General features: G+C 42.9%; 2 protein-coding genes across 9 annotated transcripts in view; one reads left to right on the top strand and one right to left on the bottom strand.

Moving 5' to 3' along the window:
* The window catches only part of REC114 (REC114 meiotic recombination protein), a 173312-nt gene extending 171963 nt beyond the window's left edge, over nt 1-1349 (top strand). For all 3 annotated transcript variants that reach the window (XM_060618113.3, XM_060618112.2, XM_060618111.2), the window contains one exon: nt 1088-1349. In XM_060618113.3, coding sequence (XP_060474096.1) covers nt 1088-1252 — 165 coding nt within the window. In that variant the 3' untranslated portion in view covers nt 1253-1349. The remainder of the gene's footprint in view (nt 1-1087) is intronic.
* The window catches only part of NPTN (neuroplastin), a 73039-nt gene continuing 52854 nt past the window's right edge, over nt 1348-21532 (bottom strand). For 4 of the 6 annotated variants that reach the window (XM_060618106.2, XM_060618110.3, XM_060618107.2 and 1 more), the window contains 3 exons: nt 15913-16046; nt 10746-11019; nt 6129-8356 (listed from right to left, as the gene is read on the bottom strand). In XM_060618106.2, the coding sequence (XP_060474089.1) occupies nt 7986-8356; nt 10746-11019; nt 15913-16046 (779 nt within the window). In that variant the 3' untranslated portion in view covers nt 6129-7985. Of the gene's footprint in view, nt 2376-2925; nt 3001-3830; nt 3853-6128; nt 8357-10355; nt 10449-10745; nt 11020-15912; nt 16047-21532 lie in introns of those variants that run through there. The other 2 variants (XM_060618109.3, XR_013556365.2) reach the window with 2 other exon arrangements.

Raw genomic sequence — 21532 nt, 5'->3', positions numbered from 1 at the left:
GAGTCAAAGCAGCAAACACAGATGTAACACAGCAGGGCTGGAGCCCATCGTATCACAGTAGACTGTGGATCTGCTGTCACCGTATCTTCCAAATTGCCAAGCACAGTCAGACTTTCATTTGAACTCTGATATCTAAATCTGGGCAACTTACTCAGCTGGTTATTTTTTTTTTATTTTGAGAGAGACAACTGAGCGGGGGAGGGGAAGGGGCAGAGAGAGGGAGAGACAGAATTCCAAGCAGGTTCCACACTGTCAGCACAGAGCCTGACTCAGGTTTTAATCCCACAAACCATGAGATCATGACCTGAGCTGAAATCAAGAGTGGGGACACTTAACTGACTGAGCCACCCAGGCGCCCCTCAGCTGGTTTAAAACACTGCAAGTTACCAAAGAAGTCATACAGGTGGCAAATAAGCATGTGAAAAAATGCTTGACATTATAGAACTTCCATTTATGACATTCTGGAAAAGGTAAAGCTACACAGTAATGGAGAACAGATCAGCGGTTGCTTGCCAGGGGTTGTTTGACACTAAGAGTGTAGGCAGCATGAAGAAATTTTCGGCAGGAGGTGGAGAGGTATGGAAATGTCCGTGTCTTCTCTGTGGTGATAGTTACATGCCTCTCCCTGTCAAACTTCGTGGACAGGACTGGAAAGAGACATGAGTGAGCTAATTATCTCCTTTGGACAGTGAGTCTGTGACCTCTCTTTATTACATTCAGAACCCGCCTTCCACAAGGTGAACGGCTCACACCCATTCATCTGGGAGGTGAGAAAGATGAACTAAGCTAGTGCATTTCATTCATTGACAACTTTCTTACCCACAAAATGTTAACACAGTATTCCTCATTAAAGCAGGACCTTACCTTTGTAAACCATTTCATTAATTTGACATGCTTAAGGATACAAGTTTATCTCACTTCCTATGTGTAGAGGCATTATATATAGGAACCCCGTAAAGGTAATAAACACTAATTTTTGGTGTTTCCCTGATATTTCCTAAAAGCAAAGTTTTTCTGTGTTCTGTTATTTCAGGCCATTGCTTTTGGCTATAATCACTAATAAACTACTCTTCTGGAATCCCCCTAGTCTCTCCTGGTGTCAGAGGAGCTGTCCCCGGTCTATGAACAATCTGCGTGGGACACGGAAGACTTACGCCCCTTTCTGCGCTTGTGCCTCATGGATCAGAATTTCCCCGCATTTGTGGAAGAGGTGGAAAAGGAACTTAAAAAGCTGACGGGGTTGAGAAATTAACACTCCACGTACATATAGAACTAAGGAACTTGAAAAAGTTCACTGAAAAAGTGCTTCCTCCTAAGATTAGATACAATAAAGAGTATTATTCCAAGCACCTTTTATCAATGTTTTATTTTTAAAAACAGTGAATCCACTTTTTTATACATCATTGCACTTCAACACTTACACAGAACACAAGTACATGCATCTACGGTTACACACCGCATGAGAACCCTGCCGGGTGAGAAAATCTACACTCAACTGTTTTAAATCAATGTGAAAAATACAGTGTCAACCCCAGAGGATAACTAGTTGCATAGAATACCATGCTATAACATTTCAAGGTCATTGAAAACAAAAGGTAAATTATAAAAGTTTGCCTTAATTGAATGTACAATAAGGTTCAACACAACAGTGCAAAAGGATTTAAGAATTTACATGATTTAACAGAAGAAAAAATAATCACTTCAAAAGCAATCATACATATATACTGCAATTCAATATATCCATTCAGTGGAGTGTTCCAGCTTTTTATCAAAGTCATAGGTTAAGCCCTTAAAATTATAGATTTCAGTTTATATTACTCATTTTTATGTACCAGAACTGCACAATCTCCTCATCTGACAACATACAGTAAGGAATGAATATCAGCAGCTAAAAAATGAAACAAGCATTTATTTTATTTTGGATTTCTCCCACCCCCAAAAATATAAATATATATATATATATATTTATATACTGTATATATCTGTAGGTTTTGCTGTACTTTACAAAAATGTTATCACTAGATGGCAGCAGTGCATTTTAGAGCTTTGCCAATTTTAACAGCTGCATTAAGTAAAAAATGGCGCATGCATGATCCGATCCTCAGAGGACCTTTTCACTTCTACTTAAATATTTTAACAAAGGGGGGAAAAAAAGCAACATTCACAGCACATCAAGCCCCAAATAGTTTACACCTTCTACACTGAAGCATTGTTTAAAATGTACCTGACTAGATCACCCTTACAGGAAAGGCTAAATAAGGCATGCTTTAGACAGTCATTTGTGGTGCTGCTCACTTAAAAGGGGAGAGAACCAAAGAGGTCCAAGCAGAAAATTTAGCAGATCATGTTGCCACCAGTTTCAGGAACCTAAAGATCTGTGAAGAAAAAGTATTTGGAAATTAAAAGGGAATATGCACTGTCCCCGAAGACTACACCAAATCCTACATACAACAAAGCTTTGGTTCAGACAGCATGCGCAGGGATGTGGTGTGAAACTCTGATCTCCATGTGCCGGCATGGAAGGCACTCTGGCCCAGCTATGCCCGGCCACCATCCTTGCCTTGCCCTCACAAGCAAAGTGGAATTAACTGGCCTCTGGGGATAATCCACCCAAGGTGACCATTTTTACCTCTTTTTTCAAAATACAGTTAAATAGCGGTGCAGAGGATGCATTTTGAGACACCATACGTATTCTGAAACGGCACTTCTATAAATATGTGGAACAACACAGCTGAAAATGTTCCTTTCCGGCTGCTGCACTGGACGGAGGGCAAACAGAACTTGTTCCATCATATCAACAGCTCTGAAATGAACTAGAAGATCCTACAACATGCTACCAACTACCAAAGAATGTGCAACAAGGTCAACAGAGGCAACGTTCGTTTGCATATAATTTTTAAAATTTCTAAGGCAGGCCATACTTACATTATAAGCAGTATTTAATTTGTGTTTCTCTGGCGCAAGTTTTTATCTTTGTGATTGTTGGTAGAGTTGGTTTTCCTTTGGAGGAAAAATTGCATTATAAGAGTTAAAGTCAGTGGCAACTCTTGAAATTCTAACACATGGAAATACAGGGATTCTTTCACTTACTACCATCCCTGGTATAGTAAGAAATTTTACTGCACAACATTAGTCAATAAAAATATTCTTTGTGTAAAGTGCATACACACACACCTTCAGTTAATCCTTTTGACTCCCAAGGCAGACAACATACAGGTAACTTTCCATCCGATTTACAAACTATAATCTAATTACCCTAACGGTGTATGGACAGTGGTTTCTTCTCTACTGAACACCACAGTCTCTTCTCGAATGATAAAAGATAATCACACACAGGCGGGCAGTGGTGTGCCCTCTGGCACTTGGCCAATCTGGGCCTCTCACCCCTTAGTCCCCAACTCTAGGAGACTCCGCTTCTCCTGGACCGACTGAAGATTTGCAGTACCATCTGTCTTGGCTACACGCAATTGTTAATGAAGCCAGACAGCTTCTCCATGCTATAGTCCAGCTTGAAATTAACGTTCACAAAACCGGCAGTCTCCGATACACTTGTTATTTCCTCCACACTATCAATTCAAGTATATAGGACGTGCAAAATTTTAAACGGTTTTTTGCATGGCGTTCCGCCTTGTGTTGTTACGGAAAACAAAACTGCACAGCCTGTCCTGGGAATCAAATGGCTGTCAGCTCCATGTCTGCGTAGCTAGGGAGTCTACACTACAACACTCATTTCCACCCGCTGGCTCCCCACCACCTTAGCTACTCACTCCATTCAATTAAACTGCAAATACAAAATAAACTACTGAATCAGTGTCCAACAAAGTACTCACATTGGCCCAGCTGGTTCATCGTCTGTAAGGTATTCCATTTTTTAATAATCCATTGAGAGACAGGAGGAGAAAGGAGAAAATCGTGAGACTCTACATTAAGAATTAACAGAAGAGCAAACGGCAAGTGGCAAACATGGCTATTCATAGCATTTATTCAAGGCCATTCCATCTGGAGGTGCAAAACACTCATGGAGTTATTACTTCTAGATTCGAGTTTTTAATGGCGGGTATGTTGTTTCAATGGTTTTAGTTGACACTGGGAATGCTTGTCATGAAAAACTGCAACTGTAGCGGACAGACAGGCTGCGATATTATACTCATCTTGTCCCCAAGTTCCAGTGGTTCACTCTTAGAGAAATGAGAACACAAACCAACATTTCAGTTGTAAAATCCTGCTGTTTGTTTTCTTGTGGTGAATGCATGGCTCAATCCTGCAGTGTGGACGGATGTGTGTGTTCTATACATTTAGCCACACATCCTCACTTCCCCCAAAGACAGTGTTCTTGCTGTTTTGTAATCTTTAGGAGAGTCTTTAGTCTGGCGAATGAGATTGAGGGAGAGGAAGCCACAACAGTTCAACCTAATACTGGGTCAGCCCAGCTGGGCTATGCCAGCACAAGTGCATACATAACCAGAAGACGTTCTGTGAGCACATCAGGGAGAGCTGAATAGTGGTGACATCCCTCTGGAAAAGACTTCAGACTTCTGACAGAAAAGACAGGCTCAACTCGAGCCCTGGCCAAAACCAGAACCCGAATCCAGATGAGCCACGAGATAGTTTTTGTTTTGTTTTGTTTTTTTTAAACCAAAAAGCTGACATCATCTGAGTTTAGAAGCCTTTTTAAATTGGTATTTCATTATTCTGATTTATAAGTTTTTCTTTCCTGTTTCAACTAAGGGCAACTTGGTCCCCTTTAAGCAGGGATATATGTACATGGGGAGGGAACAAGCAAGTGCTCTTAGTTTTTCTGTTTTATACCAGTCAGGTAGACTAAATGATTCTGAGCAGTTTGGTTTAGCTGAAGGCTTCTAGAAAAACTCTCAGCAGGATTCCACAAGGGGGCTTGGTGCACATGAAGCAGTTATGGAGATTACAGTCTCAGTGTAGGCATCTGCAGGCGCACACGTCAGGAGTAATGTCTGTCACAGGGAGACATTGCTCCACCTGGTCCTTCGAGGCAACGGAGAGGCAAAGCCACCGCCAGCACACACAGTGACTGGAGCAAAAAAAGATTAAAAAAAAAAACAAACGAACGAACTAACCACAAACCAATGACTTCTCAGCCAAACAACAGGCTGGCGACACACCAGTGTCCAACAGGATTCTACTACTAACAGTACACTATTGAACAGGTACAAAGAACAAACTAAGAGTCGAGGACACCCGAGACATCAGTGTGCTGTGTATGCAGTGAAGATACACGAAGACATATCAGGACTGAGACACACGAGCCCGGCCTAAATCTACCCTCACCACAACACCCGACTGCTCTCAGCATCCAGGCCAAGCCAGCTCAGCTACATGCTAGGAACTAAGCACTTCAGGGACTTAAAGGAAAAGACACAGGAGCAAACTTAGGATAGTTTTAGTGCTCTGGCTGTGTACCGGAAAACACAAAATTCTAAAGATAACTGACAAGACCACCACCAACCTACTCCCAATGTGGAAAGAAAAAGCAGGGGAGGGGGGACATCGCGATAGCCAAGCTATTCTTCTCAAAGCATGACGCTGTCGGCACCGACCCGAGCACTTTACACGCAAGCTTTTCTTTTGGTGGGGGGTTATGCCCTGCTGTCCGCCCAGTGGGGTCGTCTTCCGGCCTGACAAGCCGGTAACGTGCAAAGGGCCGCACGTCGGGGTTTTAGCAACAGCGGCTCCGGTGCAGCTGCCATGCCTGCAAGTGGGAGCGGGTGCTATTCACGCTAGTGTCTAAGCCTCACTTCATCTCTCTCCCCACATCCACCTGCACATTTACAAGAAATCGAGAAAAGAGCCTCGTGTCTCCTACTGCCCTGGACTGAGCCACTATCCGCAGCACCACTCTCCCTTTACAGGTCAGACAATAAACAACCTGACCCTAACAGGGAAACCAGGAGAGAGGGAAAGAACAGAACTACAGAAAAAAAGGTACGAAAATCAAAAAGTAAATGAGAATTGAACAGCAAACTGAAATCCAAATTAGTTGTGAAAGTGAATGAAGTAAACTTGAAGAAAAGTGTTAACATCATGAACTGTGCATCGTATAGACTGAAGCGGAGATTAAACAAACTCCAAAAGCATGCATATCGCTCACTTACCACCATGTTTTAAGGGTTTGATGCAATTGAGGGGGGAAAAAAAAGAAGTCATAGTAACCGACAAATATCAACATACCCCAAACCCTCAGGCCAAAAGATAGCTGCTTAAACAAGGGCTCCTCTCTTCACCTAGGCATTACTCACAACCACTGGCTAGATGAGAGGAAGAGGACTGGGGAGAAGGGAAACAAGATGCTTCTGGAATCCACCTCAGGAGAGTGAAGTTCCTGGTGGAACTGCTGTCTTCCCAACAGACGTACTCCGGCCCTCACTCCCCTAGATCACATGGCCGTGTCATCAGGAAGAGTGCTCTGCGATGCCCGCTTAAAGAACGGGTTACCTGACATGGTAGCACCTCCAAAAAGATGGCTTTCCAGTCAGAATGACCAAGAGGGGCCTGTCTGGTCAAAGCTCCTTGTTCACTGCCTTCATCTCACGGAGGATGGGCTTTTATAGTTTCTAAACCTGCTTACATTTCGCCTCATCTCAGCAGATTAGCATTAAACCAGAGACTGATTAACAGTTACTTCCAGTTTCCTTTCATATTTGGTCCTATTGTATTTTCTCCATAAGGTAACGGACTCAGAGGACCCCTAGTTAAGAGACAATGAAAGGCGTGTTTTGCATGTCATTCTAAAGATCACATTTCTTTACCAACATTCCTGATCTGTTGTAAAGCTTCATATTCCCAACTGATAGATTTTTCGGATGTCAGAATACCTCTTAATTGTAGAGTGTCTAACAGAGTTCGAATACATCAGAGCCACTAAAAATGGTCCCCCCAAAACCTCAGATCTCCATCAGTAACTTAGAAGAGTCCCTTTGAACTGCTTATAAAAATTATCTCCCTAACGTGAAAACAGAAAACTCTTTTTGATGCCACCACTGCTCTTCTTAAATCAGCTCCTACTGTTTTCACCTGCGGTCACTAAAACGTCCAGTAGAACTGAAGGCACCAACCATGAGGCAGGTTCCCGCCTCATCTCCCCAGGTGAGCGGGGAGGGGGGAACTTGGAAGCACACACCAACCCCTCTGCTTCACTCAGCAGAGAACCAGCACAGAAGGTCTGCTCCAGGCATGTGAGCTGTAGGATGGATGGAAGGCTAGGGGGATGCTGGCTGGACCCACTCTTTTTAGAAAATTACCATGTAATATTTTCAGAGAATGTAGTCAAGTGAGGAGTAAGCTGAAAAAACGAAGCCCTTGTTTGTCTCCATGACTCATCTGTTCCTGAAAACACTGAAGGTAAAAGGTGAGCTGCAGACCATCTATCTAGAAGACAACCAATCTACTGGGCACCGATCCTCAAAGAGACCACAGCAGGGGCTCAAAGGGACTTAGTGTGAGTTTTGCTTAAAAATGTTCTGAGTAGATGCCAGCAGACTAAGACACAGAGGCCTTTTTTCCCCCTCCCCCTAACTGGAAGTAGCTAACCCTTAACCCTAAGCATCTTCTATGTGAGAAATCTAAAGCAACCTTTGCCATTCTGGTGAAGCGTACTTGGAGTAAACTCTCTAAGTTCAAATCTGTGGTGTGTAGTTTTAAACTGTTCACTTAGTGCTTTTCTGGTCAGGGGCTGAGTTACCAAGAACTCACAGACTACCCGAATGTGAGTATTATGAGTTTTATATGAAATTTGTTCATATAAGAAGAAGTTTAGTAAGTCAAAAATAAATCCTAGGTCTACCTTGATAATAAAAAGTACCTATTTTGGCAGAGAAAGCATGTCAGGCATATTTAAAAAATCCATTTTCACAGTGGCACAAATAAGTCAACAGAGCCACAGATGGCTGGCTGATAAAAATCCATCACCTCTAAAACTCCCAATTCGTATCAGATACAAGGTACCTCTTCATTCATTCCACAAAGGAGTGCCCGCATCTCTCTATATGTAGACCTGGGGACAGGGTAGGTGGGGAGAAAGCATATGAGGGATGCATAGGAGTTGAGGGGAAACTGGCTGGAAAAAAAGCCACAGCATAAGGAAAACTCACTGAGGAACAATCAACTTTTTTTTTCTTTAATAATTCCAGGAGGACAAGAAATAAAGGGGCATAGGAGCAGGGAGGGGTTTGAGAGGAGGAGGCAAACAAAGGAGAAAACTCTGGGATGGAAATGCCGGAGCAAGGCAGGGAAGTGGAGATGGAGAATGGAGCCTGGGCCGCGCTGGCTGTCGGGAAGGGAGCAGAGAGGAGGCGAACACCGCAATAATTCCAGCATCCCAGGTCTGTTGCCCCAATTCAAGAACAAAAAAAGTAAACGCTGCTTGCATTACATTTCTTCCAAGAGATCAGAGCAAAGAGATTTTACTTTGCACTTACCCACGTCTTTTATGTAGGATTCTTCCACTGTCTATAATAATTTAGCTTAAAAGAAGTACCTTCCCTTCAGGAAGCTGTTCAGAAGATTTACTGGCCACAGAGGACTCCTCTACGCAACTGGCCACCACTTGAGTTCAGTAGCCATGGAGCTCTAGCTCTTTTAAGATAGCCACTTCCCTGGGCAGGTGTCTGCACTTGCCAGAACCAATACTAACCACTTCTCAAATCTAACCCAAATGTCTTCCAGACACGCTGGGAGAGCAACCTGGTAAACAAAGTGGCTTCCTACGAGGAAGACCGGAACCTCTGATGGAGACCAGCTAAGCCAACATATCACTCTGCCAAGAGAGCAGCACCCAGCCTCATCATCTTAAAATAAAAAATCAGGTCCTGAAGCCCATCTTTGCCCTTTCCTACCTGACTTTTTGCTTCTCCAACCTTTCCAAAGGGAAGGCTGAGCAAGGTGATATTTAGCAAAGCAAAAGCATTCTGAGGGGATGAAAAGCCCTTTGCAGGACTGAGGCATAACTGCTTCTAAAGAGCTGTGCTAGAAATACAGACAACTTCCCTTTACTCTCAGGCCTAAATACAGGTATTCTGCCTTGCTTGGGAGTCCTAATTTGTAGCAGGAAAGAGAAAAATCTAGAGAAAAAAGCATTATGCATATGTGAAAAATCCCAAGAATGCAGTTCACCTCGTAGAACAGCAGTTCTGTGCACCTAGGAGAAGGAATGTAAAAATCCCGGGGGCACACTTCTGTTGCAGGGAATCAGCTCATTTATTCACACAGGCCCATCGACTTCCAGCTGGCGTCCGCCTCACTCCTCGGTCTAGCTCACTGCTGGATGTACACCGGGAGGGGTTCTGCCAGGGCTCCCTACATGCGTTGTTAGTGTCAGCGACAAATCTTTTTGCCAGCCTCCCTAGAATACTCCCCTCTACTTAGTGCAGGCAGAGATTTGGAGGTGCTGAGAAGAAACGAAAAGAGGGGAAGAGGCTGCTGTTCTCAAACATGGCCTTCCAGACAGGCTGAAGCCACCAGCATGCCTTCAGGGCTGCATGACTTCTGAGGGAGCAGCAGATCCCCCTTAGCAATTCTCCACAGACACACATGGTTGGGGCTGCAGTCCTGCTGGTCAGCCACGGGGACAAGGACAACTCTGTGGGGCAAGGCACAGGACCACAGTGCACAAGCACAGGCCCAGAACAGTCACACCAGAGTTGGCAACCCCACCATCACCCAAGGCCTGCCTCCACTGAACTTGGGCACACACCCTTCTCATCTAGTCAGTGATGAACAAGTGGGGGTAATCTCTGGCTGGCCGATTCATTTGCTGATGACGTGACAGGACAGGAGGGTGGGGGGCTAGTCAGAAAGCTGAAGGAGCTACTGATACAAGTCTCCAGCAGGAGCTGTCCCCTGACTGGAATCCCAGGGTTACAAATGGAATACCAAAAAAAAAAAAAAAAAACAAAAAAAAACCACAAAGATTTCCTAGGACCTTCCTGATTGTAAGCATGTCCCCAAATCTAAGATCCATGTTCTTTCCAAAGCTTAATAGTTCACTGTAGTCCTAGTGCCGCTCTATCCACTCCCATCTCTGGCACTCCACCAGCCTGCGGGTGCCACCCTGGGGCCTGGGCTCCAGGTGTTACTGCTTAGCTATCTCTGCCTTAAAAGTGGGGGTGTGGATGGATCAGACTCCACCACTTTGTCTGTGAGACAGAAAAGCCAAATGCTAGGTGCCTGCTTCATCAAGAACCTTGAAAACCTATCAAAGGGACCAACCAAGGGAACCAAAGGCTGGCCTGTTCCAATGGCTTTTCTCAAGAACAGTTTGACTGGACTGGGGCAGTTACCTACAGGGGCTACACGAGGCAACCATGTGACAACCAATTAGATACCTTAAATCTGCCTGAAAGGCCAGGTGGCCTGCGATCTTGGGGTGGCTTCTAGGCTTGACTTGGATTCTCCTCAAGCTCAATCTGCCTGATGATCTGTATTGAAGGAGGACAGAGCTGAACAAAGAGACTGACAGCTGCCCGCTCCCCACATGGGGCCTGAAGGGCAGATGGGACTGGGGCTTGGAGAACACCCAAATGGAGGGACAGAGCTAATAATTATAGCTCTAGGTGGCTAATCTTAGGGGTAGGGATTAAGGAACCAGTATGAGAATTTTCCTTCTCTCCTTTTGGGACTGAACCCCAACATACTTATAGTCCTCTTTGGGTGCTTGGAAACCATCCCAAGGAACCAACCCCAACATTATAGCTATTTTGTAGGGATGCTCTTACCATCAGGAACTTCATCTGGCCTCTTCCTCTTCTCATACACAACAATGATCACCACCAAGATGATGATTTCAGCCAGAATTCCCAAAAAAGGCCAGAGTGGGGCCAGGTGGCTCCGTACCCTGAGGATGGTGACAACGGAGGCAGAGCCAATGGAGTTGGTAGCATTACATTCATACTCGCCAGGGTCTTCCGTGATCTGGAGATTCACGATGTTCAGCTCAGTATAATTTTCCTTGTTGATGATGAAGAAGCGGCCAGAGGTATTGACAATGTCCTGCTCAGGGTGGAGAAAGGGAGAACACACAGAGGTCAGAGTAGTTGAGTTCGTGTCCAAGATAAGGTGGCACTGTTCTCCATTCTTAGCAAGATCACTGGCTGGGATGAGGGAGCAGTGTCTAGGACCATCTTTGTCCAGGTAACTTGTGAGCCCTTCATTATTAACTTCCTTTCAATATCGACAACAACAACAACACATTAGTAAACTTCTGGTAGAGCCAGGTTAAGGCCTCCCCTACTGTTGGTCCTCCAGACTTCTCCAACTTCTATGAAGTGACTGGAAGACCTACTCAATCTAGAAAATGCTACTTCAAATACCATATGGTAAGAAACCATAACACAGAAGGAGAATTGAGAAGGAGGGGTGTGACCTCCACGGTCAGGCATATATGCTAACCTCAGGCCTGTCTGATGACTTCAGAGTCAGGACATCTACTTCGTGCTTGGTGAATTCTGGGAAGTCTCCTTAAACTTCCTCCAAAAACAATACTAAGAACTTGCTCCTAGTCAAGGCTAGAGAAATTCGTAACTGCCCTTTCCTTTCAGAATTACAGGGTTAAAGCAAAGTTTATTCAATCAATCAACTATTTACTAATGTATGCTACATGTCTTATATCCTACCAAGGGGAAGGTGAAATAGGGAAAAGTATGATACAAAAACGAACAAGGAGACTGACCTCAAGAGGGAACCTCAAAAGGGATAGTCATAGGAATGCGACGAGAAGCCCCAATGGAGGGCATGTACCGAATACTGTGGGGCAGAGTGAGTGGCCGGTGCCAGAAACAGTCAGGGAAAGCTTGACAAGAGCCAGCTTTTGCACTAGATTGTGGGGAGGAGAGGTGCTAAGTAGGACGGGAGTACTCCAGGCCCATGTGGGAAGGCGGAGGTGAGAGTGCACAAGCAGGGCTCTAGGTGGAGCTGGGATCCAGCAGGCTTATAGCACTGATCCCCTGGGGTAGCAGGAAAATGGACTCATGTGCCAGTTGTTATGCAACAACTAAAGTGTAATCAGAAATAGTAGAGAGGAAAGGGGAAGATAATCCCCAGAATGATGTCTAGCTATAGCATACAATCGTGTCTGCAGCTGAGTGTGGGTATGCCTGAAATGGCAAACTCAGCCTTCAAAACAAGTTATCCCATGAAGCTTCGACTCGAGGACTTGGAAAGCTGCCAACTTCTCTCACCCCCAACCCCCCCCCGCCTCCCGCCCTACCGGCTCACTAATTCCATGTTTTTCACTTATAATCAGAAATGAGTATTGTCTTCTTTGATCCACAGGCCTTCACTAAGTATTTTCTGAATACCATTATATGCAAGAAACTTTTAACCTTTTCAATCAATGCATAATAAGATACTGAGTGGAGACTTGTCCTGTTGCTACAGAATTGATGACTAAGGAGAAGCATCAAAAGTACCCTATATTCTTGGATGAAAGCACAGCATAGGGAATAGAGTCGATAATACTGTAATGACGTGTAAGGTAACAAATGGTGACTACGCTAATCGTGGTGAGTGCTGCATTATGTACAGAACTGTCAAATTACTATGCTGTATACCTGAAACTAATATAACATTATATGTCAACTATACTTCAATAATAAAAATGTGTACATTTTTTTTTAAAAAAAGGATTCAAACACCATTAACTTGCACTTAGGAAGCGTTCACATACATTTATGACTGATAGTGACTGATACTTAGGTTTCAGTATCAAGACTGTATCACCTTAGTCATTAGATATTCAAACCTTCTACAGTGTTGGTGATTTTTCATCTCACCTGTCAAAGACTAAAAATAATATATGTAAGTATGCCACCATATAATTGTGCTTCTGGCTACATTTCCATATATTTCCAATTTTTAATTCATTCATTTTGGAACTGTACTATGTAGTGTGAAAAGATCATGATAGCTTTGTCTTTATTATGGATTAATCCTCTTATGATAAAAAGGAACTCTTGGTTTAACCTTTTTAAGGTATTACTTTTTATTAGTTATTATTTTTGAGAGAGAAAGAGACAGAGTATGGGGGGGGTGGCAGGAAAGCGGGGGGAAGAGGGGCAGAGAGAGACAGAGTATGTGAAGCAGGCTCTCCGCCGACAGCAGAGAGCCCGATGCTGGATTCAAACTCATGATCATGACCTGTGGTGAAGTTGGACACTTAACTGAACCACCAGGCACCCTGGTTTAATGTTTTTTATTTGAATTTCACTTTCTGTGATGTTAAGATTTCCACTTGTTCTTTCTATTTATAGAATTTCACTATATCTTTGTCCATCATTTTTGTTTTAACACTTTTATATTATTTTGTTATATGTAGATTATCTTAAACAACATATCATATTTTTGTTTCTTAAATCTGCCTTTTAAGGAGGATACCTAAAACTTTGTATTTAACACGACTGTAATTTTTACATTTATGGTCAGAAATTATGATTTACTTTAAAAAAAAAGTACCTATCTCTTTAAAAGAAAAAAAAAAAAAAAAGGTTCAAACAAATCAGGGGGCAAATAGTCCTGCTAGGGCTTACTACAAGGGAGTCCATCAAGCCACCTTACCCCTCACATGACCACATCAACCCTCACCAATCTATAAAAGAGAAGACAGGATTAGAGGTGACAAGAAGAGAGTTATACTTGGCATTGCATGCAGCTTCCCACCCTGCAGCTGAGTGGAACAGGCACCAAGAGAATCACTCAGGCTGGGGGTGCCAAGAAGAAACTATCTTTTTCCAGTAGGTATTTGTTTAGGAAGGAGACCGGCTGATGTGCCGTATGCCTCTCAATCTTGGAAAGGGCTATTTGGAGATCTGAAGGCAGAGTGGCCTATACTCCCAGGATTTGAAGAGCCATGATGTTCACGTTTCCCTGACAGGGTTGGTTGCCTTCTGGGTGAGAAGACCCCAGCAGTAAAAATCATCTGTGGCCGGAGCTAAGCAGGAAACAGAGATTTTGGTTAGAGTAGACCTCTAATATCTGAGAACTGGTCCTATAAGAACCAACACAAGTTCTTACAAGATCCAGATCTGGACACCTGCCAACGCAGAGGCCACAGAAGTAGCAGCCAAGAAGCAGTGGGCTATAGGATAAGTCAGATGAGCCATACTTGTCCTCTTTCCCACTCCATACAGAAGAAAAACCCAGAAGACAGAATGAAGACAATCCTCTGCTCCCCTTGCAGCCTAGGGAAAGGGGATGAGAGAGAAAACTGGAATTTTGGATTGGGCTGGACTAAATTCTTTAAAAACAAAGAGGTCCAACAAAGTTATGGGATCTGTCTAGAAAAGGGATCTGTACTGAAATTAGTGTCTAGAAAAAAACTGAAAGCATTTTATCTTAGCCCTCAACCAAGTTTAGACTGTTCGACAAACTGGTTTTCAAAGGCATCAACCTAGAAATTGCTTTTCTTTTCCCTACCCCTCTTTCGTTAAAAGTTTTCTGTTTCCCAAACGATTCACAGCTTGAAAGCAACAAGAAGTAGTAATTGATTTCAAAGGTTCTTCACAATGTAACAGATAATTAAGAGTTCATGGGCATGAGGGGCATCTGGGTTGTTCAGGAGGTTAAGTGTATGACTTCATTTAGTGGTTCATGAGTTTGAGCCCCGTGTCAGGCTCTGTGCTGACAGCTCAGAGCCTGGAGCCCACTTCAGATTCTGTCTGTCTGTCTGTCTGTCTCTCTCTCTCTCTCTGCCCCTCCCCTGCCCACACTCTGTCTCTCAAAAAAAAAACATAAAACAAACAAACAAAAAAAGAATTCATGGGCATGAGAAGAAGAGGAGATGAAAATATCCACTGAGGAATCCCAATCTGCTTTGGCAAAAGCTCAAGGGCTCTCCTACCCAGATACCAGGAGAGAAATGGGCATTTGCTTGCCAGCACTTTAGAGAATTAAATATTTTGTTGACTTTTCAGGGCCTGCTCTGAAAATAACCTCTCCCTTCCTCATCACGACCCCTTATTAGTGGGTTTCTGAAATCTAGTCATCATTGTTAATGTCAGAGTCCTTACCACCACTTGACATATCATTATTGAGAGATCCTAGAGTGGGAAGAATTATAGACTGGAAATTTAAAAAAAAATGGATTTGACCCTTCCTTGGTTTTGTCACTAATTCACCTTGGTTAATAATGCAACCTTTCTGAAGAAGCAGATTAGATTATCTCCAGGGTCCCTTCTGATTCTGATGATTGACAAAGAGGATGCCTGAAAAGTACAGTGCTGGGCATGCAAGGCCTCAGGAGAGGAGGAATGTATGACACCCTCTCACAGAAAAAGAGACTGGACAAATGTCACGAAATCAGAGAGAGAATGAGAGTCTAACAAATATTTGACTCCCCCAACACCATCAAGAATCATCCCACAGATTGAAAAAGATGTCTTCTTTGACCTTTTCTGGAGCAGATACTGTCAGATTTCCAATGTCTAAGGCTGCTCCTGAGGCTCATCATGTTGCCCCAATTCCTAATCAGTACTTTCTGTGTCCCAGGCATATATTAGTAATTGCCCTCATTGCCTTGTCTTTCCAAAAAACAAGAAAGGTATGTTAAGACTACACCAAGAACAATATTTTCTTTAGGACAGATGCACTAGAATAATAAAAAAAAGTTTAAGATTGGGATTAGCTCTTTCAGCTTCTTGTCTTGAAGGCAAACCAGTCAAATCGCTTAGTAGACAAACAGCTCTAACAGATCACGTAGGGATTCCAGTGCTGGACAGAGACTGTCAGTGACCTCCAGATTCATAACATTCATGACTAGAAAGGGTAACTGGGGCCATGCCATTATGGCAGGGGTTGCAGAAACTGGTCCAGATGCCTGGACCTCCCCAGGAGAAACTCCAGCAACCACGGAGACCCAGGTATAGAGAATCAGGGCTGCCTCCTACTCACCATGGGCATACCATTCTCCTTCTTGCGCCAGATCCACTCTGGGTGCGGGTAGCCAACTGATTTGCAATACATCATGGCATCTTGCCCTTCATTCTTGTTCTCGCTCCGTTTGTGGCCAGTGATGTCAGGAGCAGCTGTGAGAAACAGTGTTGAACAGTTATCATGGGAAGCTATTCTGAAGAGGATACAAAGGCCCCACCTACTGACTCAGAGCCCTGCTTCTAAGATAGCCAATCTTTAGGCCCGTCCTCATATTTATCTTTGATAACATGCATTTCAGGTCAGAACAGAGCAATGGAATCAAACCATGCCCTACCTCCCACCCACCAAAGCAGCCAAAGCAGATACCAGGATTGCTATATGTGAAGTTCTGCTATTAATACAGGTGGCTCTCTAACCTCCTGGAAGAGGGGGCATAGGCTCAACTGCCCTAAATTAAAACATCCTTTAAAAAAAAAAAAAAATGCAAACAGAAGCTATTATCATCTCCTCTTCCAGTCATGGTTTTTTCATGCCTGAACTAATAACAATTATGGATTATATCAAATGTCATATATTCCCTTAAGGAAATGAGAGATCTCTAAGGTCAAACATTTAAAATCAAGTCAAAGATTGCAAGGTATATAAAAATAATGAATGCCTGGAGAAGCTATCTGATGACTATCAATGGGCAAGGCTCTTCCAGGAAAGAGGGAATCCAGCAAATCCGTCTTCACAAGAAACGAATAAACAGGAAATTCAACCAGTGTCCCAAGAGATTTTATTAACAGTTTAAGAATCTGACCTGTACACCTGATTTGCAGTAATCTCAATAAACCCAATCTTGGGGGAATTTCTAGACATGTTAGACGCTGCTGGTCTTCTCTGCTTTAAGGGATCACTTAGGAAGAAATAGACAGCACCTGTGGTTTAAAAATTAGATAAGTTTCAAGGATCCAGGAAGCCTGAGATGGGGGCTAATTCTTTGAATTTAGCCTCCTTTGATCTTGACAATATTTTCTACCATACCTCACCAGTTACAGTAAGTAATGTGAAAGCAATAAAACTCAAAGTAGGCCAGATGTCACGCAGTTGGCCAAGACAGGAAAGAGAAATCAACAGGTCTGGTCCAAATTCAAGTTTTGCTAATTCTTTAATTATTCTGTGCTTCATTTCTACACCCATTATCAAATGGAGATAATCCTAGCCCCTGCCTACATCCAGGGGCCTTGGGTAGGAAAGATTTAAAACACTCACTTTGCAACTATAAAAGCCTGTACAATTGTATTATATCATGGGCTTATCCCATGTTCCCCCTCAAAACAGCCTGTTTTTTCTTGGCTTAAAACAAATCCAAAGTTCTGCTACTTCTCAGACTGTGCTTCCAAGGCCACCTCCAGAGGCACCTGGACAGAAATGGAATGAATGAGGTCCCAAGCTGTCTCTATCACCACTGCCAGCCAAACTGAAACCTGCTCAGTACTACACAGTGTGTGGTGTTTTCTATCTAAAGAGGAGGTTTTAAAGGAAATGCCTTTTTGTTTTTCCAGGTAGACTTCCTCACTGCAGAAGGGAGTGGGCCAGGCTGGCTCCATCTTACTGCCATGTCACCAGATTTCTCCCAAAGCCACTTGGTTACTGCTCAGACCTACTGCTCCCCCTGTCCCCCTTTCTCAGAGCTTTCTTCAGTCAGTAAAGAGTGAAGAACATCTTAAGTCCTCCAAGGAGCAAGCTCCAAGGCAATACACTAAGTAAAACACCATCATGGGGAGACACAGCAAGCAGGACTACCACATTTTGCTTCTAGTTGTATTTCATTCATCTGACAAAGACTTGTTGAGCACCCACCACATGCCAGATACATCACTGACTAGTGGGGGAAGGTCTTTCTACTGAGGTGCATTTTCACACAGTCATGAAGAACACTAAGGGAGGAGCACACTCCTGTATCTGTGGGAAGAACACTCCAAATAAAAGACAAAAAGCCTTGAGGCACAGGTGCACTTGTTATGTACAAGGAACGGCATGGAGGAGTTTGGCTGAAACACAGTAAGCAAGGCAAAGATGGTAGGAGATGAAATCAGAGTGAATGGAGCCCAGATTGAATAGGACTTTGCAGGCCACTGAAAGGACTTTGGCATTTACTCTGAGTCAGCTGGGAAGCCACTGGTAAATATCAAACATAGGTATAAAATGATCTGCATGTTTTAACAGGCTTCCTCTGGCTACTATGTAGATGACTATGTGCAATCAAGACCATTTATTTAAGGGAGCTATTAGAGTAATCCAGGCAAAGGAGAGGGTGGTTTGGATGAGGGCGGTAGCAGTGAAAGAGATTCCGATACATTTTATAGGTTGAGTTAAGGTATTTGTTAATGGAATGGATGTGGGATGTGAGGAAGAAAGTCAAGGATGACTCAAAGGTTTCTGGCTTGAAGAATTATAAGAATGGAGTTGCCAGTTACTAAGATAAGACTACAGAAGAACCAGGTAGTTTTTTGTTGGCTTGCTTTTGTTTTGTTTTTGTTTAGGAATGGAGCAATGGCTGTGGTAAAAACCAGGAGTTCAAAGTTGAGGACATGTTAAGCTTAAGATACGTCTTTAACCTCCAAGTGAAGTTGTCAAGTAGACAGCTGAGTATCAAGTCTGAAGCCCAGAGGAGTAGTCTAGGGTGAAGATATAAATTTTAGAAATCAGCTTATGTGTGACATATTTTTCCGTTTTCCTTTGACCCACAGAGAATACCCACTCTAGCCCAGTTAACTAACTAATTCCAATAGTACTGTGAATTCAGTACCATCAGCTTTTACCTTGGGGACTCATCTCAAGGTTACACATTAGAACCACCCAGAAGGCTAAAAGTCGATCTGGTTTATGGCACCATGGCCTCCAAGAAAGTCACTATTCTGTGCAAACTGGTGCAGCCACTCTGGAGCACAGTATGGAGGTTCCTCAAAAAGTTAAAAATAGAACTATCCTACGGTCCAGCAATTGCACTACCAGGTATTTACCCAAAGGATAAAAAGATACAGGTTCTAAGGGGTACATGCACCCTGATGTTTACTGCAGCATTATCAACAATAGCCAAACCATGGAGAGAGCCCAAGTGTCCATCAATTGATGAATGGATACAGAAGACATGATATTTACACACACACACACACACACACACACACACACACACACGCACTGGAATATTACTCAGCCACCTAAAAGAATGAAATCTTGCCATTTGCAAAATAAGTCAGAGAAAGACAAATACCATATGATTTCACGCATGTGGAATTTAAGAAACAAAACACATAAACATATGGTGGGGGGGAAGAAGAGAGATGGAAATAAACCATAAGAGACTCTTAAAGACAGACAACAAACAGAGGGTTGATGGAGGTGGGTAGGGGATGGGCTTAGATAAGTGATGTGTATTAAGGAGGGCACTTATTATGAGCACTGAGTGTTGTATATAAGTGATGAATCATGGAGTCCTACTCCTGAAATCAATATTGCACTGTATGTTAACTAGAATTTACATAAAAATTTGAAAAGAAAAAAAAAGTCAATATTCTGAAAGGATGCAGACTAGAAGGCCAAGACCTGAGGAGAGAGATGGGGATGGTCTTCACTCCTACCTTGGTGTTTAGGAGAACACTACTTCTCCTTTTCATTCATCTACCTTGGTGTTCTACAGTGGCTTCTATTTATAGATGTGAACATGCCTTAAAGGCTACTATGCACAGAGATTATCTAGGAACTTAGCTACCCCATCACACTTCATTGGTCATATTTACATAGAATAAACCTACAGGAAAGAGTTTTCAATGGTTAGATCTGTTGCTTTCTCCTCAGCTTAGCAAAGAATACTGAGTGAAGCCCTGATTATTCACCCTTAGGATGGTGGGAGTGTCACTAGTATTATGAGCAGAGAGAAAATTAAGCCACATCACTCTATCCTTAAGGGAGTGATTATAACAACTATCACTTTAGCCTCTGGGTCAATGAAAAGTTTTTTCACTTCTCTCTTTCCTTTATGGTAACTGCTCAATCAAAAATCACATTCCTCAGTTGGTGGCCACACTTGTGAACATAGCATGATGCACAAACTTGTCAAATCACAAAGTTGTATATCTGAAGCTAATGTAACATTTTATGTCAACCATAGTCAAATAGTAAAAAAAAAAAAAAAAAATGTTGGGGAGGGGGACAAAAAGAAAGCAAGCCTGTTCTTGTCCTACCAGCTAAACAAGACAGTGGAACCAAAGCAAGAAATGAAACCAGGCTCTCAGAGCACATGTAAAGCACTGGTCAGAGAGCAGAGGGGCCCTTAGGGCTCAGCGTCCACCCATGGTGGTTTTTAAATAGTCTCCAAATTCTTTGATGTTCTTCCCTTCAAAAGGTGAAGTGTAATAGCTCCCTCCCCTTGAGCGTGGGCTGGACTTAGTGGCACAATTCTCATGAATGAAGTAAAGCAGAAATAAAGGTATGCAACTTTGGATAGTTCACAAAGCCAGTGTGGCTTTCTCCCTGCTCTCTCTCGATCACACAATCTGGGGCAGGTTAGCTGTCATACTGGGAGGCCACTCAAACAGCCTGTGGAAAAGGCCCACACAGTGAGGAACTGACCAACAGCAGCCATGTGAGGCAGCCACTGAGGACACAGATCCTCCAGTGCCAGTCGAGCTTTCAGAAGACTGCTGCTTGCAGTCACCCCCACTAATCTGCTCCCTAATTCCTGACTCACAGAAACTATGAGGTAGTAAGAGTTTCTTGTTTTAAGCCACTAAGTTTGGGGGGTCATTTAACAACCCAATGAAGAAAGAAAATATTACCCCATTTACATAAAAGAAAACTCAAGTTTGGAAAAGTTATTTAACATCTAAAATTACACTGCTAGTTAACAGTAAAGCTAGAAACAAATTCAGGGTTGATCCAGAGGCTATGCTTTTTGAACTTTACATACAGAAGGGAAATAAACCAAACTAGAACAGAGTCCATAAAAATAAAAATATACAGTATGCTTTACAACATGCATAACAAACTGTCCAAGTGTTATCTTTGCTTGTAGAGGTACTGGAACATTCCAGATCTGTAGTGGACTGATTTACCTGTCACAGTTTAACTACTCCATACACTATAACATAAGTAAAAAAGCTTTGGACTTTAAGTCAGAGGAATTTAGGCTCTAATGAGACTACTACTCACCAACTGAGTAACCTAAGGCGGATCATTTAAAGTCCTTTAAGTCATTTAAGTTTCATTACTCACTTTTGTAAAATAGTAATATTCACATACCTCACAGAGGTCTTGTGAGGATTAAGTTATATCTCTGTATCAACTAGAGCTCGGGGTCAAAAATAAACATTTAAATTGACCTATTAGTAGTCAGGGAAAGGAAAGGCTAGGCTTAGACTCTGGCCTTTGAGTTCTAAGACATCAAAGAGATGCTGATTATTATGTTCTCTGTTTGCCGACACAAACAGGACTTGTGCTTGTAACTCCAGTAAGGTTTAATCAGGTCAGATACTGGACAAATTTTTATTAATGGCCTATTTACTTATATTAGTTAACATGCCTTATCTTCTGTGGGCTTGCCACGTAAATAAGGAACTGCTTAACCAGGATCTGCTGGTCTGAAGGTAGGTCT

This window comes from Panthera onca, chromosome B3 (genome assembly GCF_046562875.1).
Source record: "Panthera onca isolate mPanOnc1 chromosome B3, mPanOnc1 haplotype 2, whole genome shotgun sequence".
Lineage (NCBI taxonomy): Eukaryota > Metazoa > Chordata > Mammalia > Carnivora > Felidae > Panthera > Panthera onca.
This window is presented reverse-complemented; position numbering and strand designations above follow the sequence as displayed.